Source organism: Mus caroli, unplaced genomic scaffold (genome assembly GCF_978045245.1).
Source record: "Mus caroli unplaced genomic scaffold, Mus_caroli_1 scaffold_3, whole genome shotgun sequence".
Taxonomy (NCBI): domain Eukaryota; kingdom Metazoa; phylum Chordata; class Mammalia; order Rodentia; family Muridae; genus Mus; species Mus caroli.
This window is the reverse complement of record NW_028227258.1, coordinates 68,189,652-68,197,232: the sequence shown is the minus strand read 5'-3', so window position 1 is coordinate 68,197,232 and position 7,581 is coordinate 68,189,652. Positions and strand designations below refer to the sequence as shown.

Sequence of the window (7,581 nt, the reverse complement as noted above, 5' to 3'; positions counted from 1 at the left end):
ACTTTCCCCATCCCTAAGTGTCAGCTCCCTCTACATGGAAACATTAAACCACCAGTGGCCAAAAGTATTAGGTCCAAAGGAAAGTTCCTGCCTAAAAGAAGTGGTGGCTGTCCTTAATGGTTAACTTGACTATATCTGGAATGAACTACAATCCAGAATTTATGAAGACATTGTAAAAATATAAACAGAGGATTATGTCCAGGCCTAGTAGTACATGCCTTTAATCCCAGCATTCAGGAAACAGAGCCATGCAGATCTCTGACTTCAAGGTCAGTTTACAGAACTAGTTCTAAGACAGCCAGGCCTAGGCAGTGAACATGTAATAGAACCAAAGAAGCATGTTCCAGTCCCAGCAAGCAGCAGCAGTGGGCAGCTTGGGTCTAGACTAGAGTCACCTTTTGATCAAGATGTAGAGATCAAGAGCACTTCTAGCAGCAAGCCTGCCTGCATGGTGACATGCTTCCCACCATGATGATAATAGACTGAAACTCCAAAATGGCGAGCCAGCACCAAATAAATGTTTGCCTTTATATGAGCTGCTTTGGTCATGATGTCCCTTCACAGCCATGAGTCCTAAACATTGAGAACATATAGCAATCATACTCTTCAAAAATCTGGAGAGGGAACACAAGTCAAGAATCAGAACTGCTACCCAACACAGACAAATGTAGAAATTAGAATCTAAATCTTTAATCATTGCAACCCCAGAATCTTAGATTCTAGCATAAACAATATAGTCAGTAACAGCCAGGGCAAAAAGTCTACACTGTAGCCCAGCTATCCTAACACAGCAGTCCCTGAACATTCCAACATGCCTGAAGCACATGCAAAAACCTTAAAACAGTCTGTATGAAGGTGATAGAGGTCATTAAGGAGAGAATGAAGAAATCCCTTAAACCAATCCATGAACCCATATATAAACAGTGTAAGGAAAGAAAGAGATCCATTAAAGAAATCCACAAAAACAAAGTAAAGAGTGGAAGGAAATGAGTCAAATTGTTTAATGTGTGAAAATGGAAATAGAATCCATAAAGAAAACAAATACTCAGGGAATTTTGGAAATGAGGAATTTAACATTTCCATACATGAAATTGGATATAGTACTAACAGAGGATGCAGCAATACCACTCCTGGGCATATACCCAAAAGATGCTCCAAAATATAATAAGGACACATTCTCTACTATTTTCATAGCAGCCTTTTGTATAATAACCAGAAGCTGGAAAGAACCCAGATGTCCCTGAACAGAGGAATAGGTACAGAAAATGTGGTACATTTACACAATGGAGTTCTACTCAGCTATCAAGAACAATGAATTTAAGAAATTCATAGGCTGCTGGGCTTGGTGGCACACGCCTTTAATCCCAGCACTCGGGAGGCAGAGGCAGGCGGATTTCTGAGTTCGAGGCCAGCTTGGTCTACAAAGTGAGTTCCAGGACAGCCAGGGCTATGCAGAGAAACCCTGTTTCGAAAAAAAAGAAAAAAAAAAACAAAAAACAAAAAAACAAAAAAACAAAAAAAAAAAAGAAAGAAAGAAATTCATAGGCAAATGGTTGGATCTGGAGGATATCATCCTGAGTGGGGTAACCCAATCACAAAAGAACATACATGATATCCACTCACTGATAAGCATATATTAGTGCAGAAACTTAGAATACCCAAGATATAATTTGCAAAACACATGAAACTCAAGAAGAAGGAAGACCAAAGTGTGGATACTTTGTTCCTTCTTAGAATGGGGAACAAAATACCCATGGTAGAAGTTAGAGAGACAAGGCAAAAGACATTGTCAATAAGACAAAAAAGACACCAACATATTGGGAAAGGATTTTTACCAATCCTAAATCGGATAGGGGACTAATATCCAATATATAGAAAGAGCTCAAGAAGCTGGACTCCAGAAATTCAAATAACCCCATTAAAAAATAGGATACAGAGCTAAACAAAGGATTCTCAACTGAAGAATACCGAATGGTTGAGAAGCACCTGAAAAAATATTCAACAACCTTAATCATCAGGGAAACGAAAATCAAAACAACCTTGAGATTCCACCTCACACCAGTCAGAATGTCTAAGATCAAAAATTCAGGGACAGCCCGGCATGGTGGTGCACGCCTTTAATCCCAACACTCTGGAGGCAGAGTCAGGCTGATTTCTGAGTTTGAGGCCAGCCTGGTCTACAAAGTGAATTCCAAGACAGCCAGGGCTATACAGAGAAACCCTGTCTCAAAAAACCAAAAGAAATAAATAAGTAAATAAATAAATAAATAAATAAATAAATAAATAAATAAATTCAGGTGACAGCTGATACTGATGAGGATGTGGAGAAAGAGAAACACTCCTCCATTGCTGGTGGGATTGCAATCTTGTACAACCACTCTGAAAGTCAGTCTGGCAGAAAATTGGACATAATACTCCTGGAAGATCCAGCAATACTTCTCCTGGGCATATACTCAGATGTTCCAACTGGTAATAAGAACACATGCTTCACTATGTTCATAGCAGCCTTATTTAGAATAGCCAGAAGCTGGAAAGAACCCAGCTGTCCCTCAAAAGAAAAATGCATACAGAAAATGTGGTACATTTACACAATAGAGTACTACTCAGCCATTAAAATAATGAATTTATGAAATTCTTGTTCAAATCGATGTATCTGGAGGATATCATCCTATGTGAGGTAACCCAATCACAAAAGAAGTCGTTAGATATGCACTCACTGATAAGGGGGTATTAGCCCAGAAACTTAGAATACCCAAGATACAATTTGCAAAACACAAGAAAATCAAGAAGACCAACGTGTGGATACTTCATTCCCCCTTAGAATAGGGAACAAAATACCCATGAAAGGAGTTACAGAGGCAAAGTTTGGAGCTAAGACGAAAGGATAGACTATCCAGAGACTACCCGGGAATCCATCCCATAATCAGCCACCAAACCGAGACACTCTTGCATATGCCAGCAAGATTTTGCTGAAGGGACCCTGGTATAGGTGTCTTGTATGAGGCTATGCCAGTGAATGGCAAATACAGAAGTGGATGCTCACAGTCATCTATAAGATGGAACAAAAGGCTCCCAATGGAGAAGCTAGAGAAAGCACACAAGGAGCTGAAGGGAATTGCAACCCTATAGGTGTAACAACAATATGAACTATCCAGTATCCCCAGAGCTCGTGTCTGGAGCTGCATATGTAGCAGAAGATGGCCTAATAGGCAGGGAATCACTGGGAAGAGAGTCCCCTTGATATTGCAATTTATATTTGCTCCAGTACAGGGGAATGCCAGGTACAAGAAGTGGGAGTGGGTGGGTAGGGGATCAGGGCAAAGGAGGGTATAGGGAACTTTCAGAATCTCATTTGTAATGTATATAAAGAAAATATCTAATAAAAATGAGTTAATATTAAAAAAATGTTACAGAGACAAAGTTCGGAGCTGAGATGGAAAGAAAGACCATCTAGAATTTGCTAGAGTTCTACTTCCCATATATGACCAACAAACTCAGACACTATTTCATATGCCAGAAAGAATTCCTGACAGGACCCAGATATAGCTCTCTCTTGTGAGGCTATGCCAGTGCCTGGCAAATACAGAAGTGGATGCTCACAGTCATCTATTGGATGGAAGACAGGATCCCTAATGAAGGAGCTAGAGATAGTACCCAAGGAACTAAAGGGGTCTGCAGCCCTATTGGAGAAATAACAATATGAACTAGCCAGTACACCCAAGAGCTGTGTCTCTAGTTGCATATGTATTTGAGGATGGCCTTGTTGGCCATCAATGGGAGGAGAGACCCTTGTTCTTGTGAAGATCATATGCCCCAGTACAGGGGAATGCTCGGGCCAGGATGCAGAAGAGGATGGGTTGGAGTGCAGGGCAGGGGCAGGCATATTGGGGCTTTGGGGTTAGCATTTGAAATGTAAATGAAGAAAATATCTAATTTTTTTTCCTTAACATGAAGGAGATTGTTCCAGTTCAAATAAGCCATAGGGGGGGAAAAAAAAACACACACCTTTAATCTGGGTTTTGAGACAGGAAAACACACACCTTTAATCTGGGTCTTGAGACAGGAAAACACACACCTTTATTCTGAATCTTGAGAAAGGAAAACACACACCATTAATCCAGAAATGGAGACTAGAAGACACACCCTGAACTGGGCCACAACTTCTGCTTTGGGTCTATATAAGCACATGGAAGAAGAAAGATTTGTCTCTTGGCCTGCTTGTTCCCATCATACAAGCAAGCCCGTTTCTTCACTGACATTAGAACCTACTTCTTCAGGATTCCCGTATATATTGAAGAATATCTGAGACTTCAAACTTTGTGGACTAAGTAAGTACAGGCTTTAGCAATTGTTATATTAGCTGGACCTCAGCCTGTGGTTTTTGGTTGGAAGTCCAGTCCTAAGGAGACTGTAGCCATTTAACACTGTTGCTCCCAAAATGAGCCTGAAAACCCCTCAACTCCTTCAGTCCTTTCTCCAATTACTACTCCATGTGGGAACTCACCCCACTCCACTAAATGTGCTCAGTAAAATGGTTTATCCTTTGAGTCGAGGAAGGCTACTGATTTGAGGTCATTTTATAGGCAGCTACTTTGCTGAAGTTGTTTATTAGGATTAGGAGTTCTCTGGTAGGATTTTGGGGTGGCTTAACGATACAATCACATCAGCTGCAAAATGTGATATTTTGATTTCTTCCTTTCCAATTTGTATCCTTTTGACCTCCTTTTGTTGTCTAATTGCTCTGGTTAGGACTTCCAGTACTGTGTTGACTAGGCAGGGAGAGAGTCCCCGATTTTAGTGAGGTTTCTTCAAGTTTTTCTCCATTTAGTTTGATGTTGGCTACTGGTTTGCTGTATACTTTTACTATGTTTAGGTATGGGCCTTGAATTCCTGATCTTTCCAAAAATTTTACCATGAAGGGTGTTGAATTTTGTCAAATGCTTTCTCAGCATATAATGAGATGATCATGTGGGGTTTTTTTTCCTTTGAGTTTGTTTATTCAGTGGATTATGTTGGTGAATCTCCATATATTGAAGCATAACTGCATCCATTGGATGAAGTCTTTTAGATCGAGGTGGATGATGTTCATGCTGATGTGTTCTTAGATTTGGTTTTTGAGAATTTTTTTTGAGTATTTTTTTCAGTAATGATCATATCTGAAATTGGTCTGAAGTTCTCTTTCTTTGTTGGGTCTTTGTGTGGTTTTGGTGTGAGCATAACTGTGCTTTTATGGAATGAATTGGGTAGTGTTTCTTCTATTTCTATTTTTGGAATAGTTTGAAGACTATTGGTATTAGGTCTTCTTTGATGGTCTGATAAAATTCTGCCTCAGACCCATCTGGGTCTGGGCTTTTTTTTGGATGGGAGACTTTTAATGTCTATTTCCTTTTCTTTAGGGGTTATGGGATTGATTAGATGGTTTGCAGGAGGAACAAGCCACAGTCAGACACAGCAAGACTAGCTAACACCACAGATAACCAGATGGCAGTAGAAATACAACACTATATAAAGGAGAGTGTTTAAAATTTTCCAAGCTCTTACAAAGTTGGATAAAATAGCCAAAACGAATTACCATAGACCTAAGATTCAATAAACACACAAACACAACGGCAGTGACAACACAAGTTGCCAACATCATAGAAGGGGCAATTTCGAAGAAATTGAAACTAAAAATAAAGTGTATTATAATTGTAACCAACAGGATGAAGAGTAAATAACCTCTAGTTCTTCTTTTCAGATCAACTTTAACCTCCAATCTACCTCCAGTAGAAATGTCAGAGGACATGGAAGCCCAGAACTGGGGCTACACACATATCAGTGTTAAGGAATTCTGCTATGTGTGGACCATTAGGAACTTTTCACCTTGCATAGATGGAACTAGGAGAATGATTACGAGCCCAGTCTTCTCTTTAGAGGCCAATGATGAAGTGACATGGTGTTTGAGAGTATACCCAAATGGGGTCGATGAAATAAACGAATGTTACATGTCAGTTTTCCTGGAGTTGCTCAGCTGTCGAAAGAGCCCAGTTTGGGCAAAGTACGAGTTCTGGGTCACAACTTCCCAAGGAGAGAAATATCAATGTATGAAGAGCTTCAATGTCGCTAGGTTTCGAAAAAACCAATACAGGGGATTCAAAAAGTTCATCCTTGGAGATTTCCTCATCTCTCATCCACGTCGGTTTCTCCCTGAAAACAAGCTCACCCTCTGCTGCAAGGTGAGCATAGTAGGAGCTGTCTTTGGCATGCCTGGACAGAACATAACACCTGCAATCAAGGATCCAAGGCACCTGTTGACAGATGACCTAGGAGAACTGTGGGAGAATTCCCTGTTTTCAGACTGCTGCCTGTTGGTAGCTGGCCATGAATTCAGGGCTCACAAGGCCATCCTAGCAGCTCGCTCTCCAGTTTTCAGAGCCATGTTTGAACATGAAATGGAGGAGAGACTAGCAAACCCCACTGAGATCCATGACCTGGATCCCAAAGTGTTTAAGGAGATGATGGGCTTCATTTATACTGGGAATGCACCAAACCTCCAAAGCCACTCCATGGCCACTGATGTGATGACAGCTGCATACAAGTATGGCCTGGAAGGCCTGAAGGTCCTGTGTGAGGATGCTCTCTGCAGGAACCTCTCTGTGGAGAATGCTGCACACACTCTCATCCTGGCTGACCTCCACAACACACAGCAACTGAAGACTCAGGCCCTGGATTTCATTGCACTTCATGCTTCTGAGGTCTCTGAGACCTCAGACTGGAAGTCAATGATGGAGTCCCATCCCCATTTGGTGGCTGAAGCAGTCCACTCCCTGGGTCCGGCACAGTGTTTCTTGGAGCCTTCACTCAAACACCTAAAATGAGTTTAAGGGATGGACAGCTATGACCAACATCTGTCTTCCAATAGCATAACCACTGTTGTTACCACTGATTTCTGGTTAGAGTACAGTATTGCTGGAACATTTATAGTGAACCTTGGAAAAGGCAGCATTGTGGCTCAGCATTTAAAATAGCTGTTGTATGTTAAAATGGTGGGTGGGGGTTAGGCAGCACTGGAGTCTGGGACAGTCTCCTTGACATCTACTCTGTTAATGTTCTAGTTTGATTTTTGTCTGGTATTTAGGAAACTGGGATTTAATTTAGGTGCTGTCCCTAAGGACAGACAAACCTGAATTTCTTCAGAGACACCTGTCTGCATTTGGACTATGTAGAAGAGATGCCTGGGGCCCATATCAAAGGATAAATCAAGCACAAATTTTAACTCATTGGAGAAGGAAAAGACAATGAAGACTTTTTATTTTTTAAAGATTCAGTTTGTGAGTGCGTAGCTGTAGAAGCAGTTACAGTTCACTCAGAGAACTCTGGTTCAGTTCTCAGCACACAGGAGAGTTTTTCCGCCACCTATTAACTTGTGATCCAGAGGATCTGAGGCCCTCATCTGGTCTCCATTGCTACAAACAGCTCTCTAGACAAAACTTTAACCAAATAAAATATAATATGAATAAAACTTTTGAAAACAGTTTGTGGATTCTAGAGATGTTTTTGTTCAGAGAAGTCACATGTAGTTTAATTAGTCCTGCTCAGCTC

The 7,581-nt window shown here is 40.9% G+C and overlaps 1 protein-coding gene across 1 annotated transcript; it reads left to right on the top strand.

Annotated features, from left to right (window-relative positions):
• The first annotated feature begins 5,771 nt into the window (after nucleotides 1-5,771).
• Nucleotides 5,772-6,857, top strand: LOC147005570 (TD and POZ domain-containing protein 5-like). Its single transcript, XM_085835304.1, has one exon. It carries the CDS (start codon nucleotides 5,772-5,774, stop codon nucleotides 6,855-6,857), a length of 1,086 nt encoding a protein of 361 aa, XP_085691430.1.
• Nucleotides 6,858-7,581: the final 724 nt, after the last annotated feature.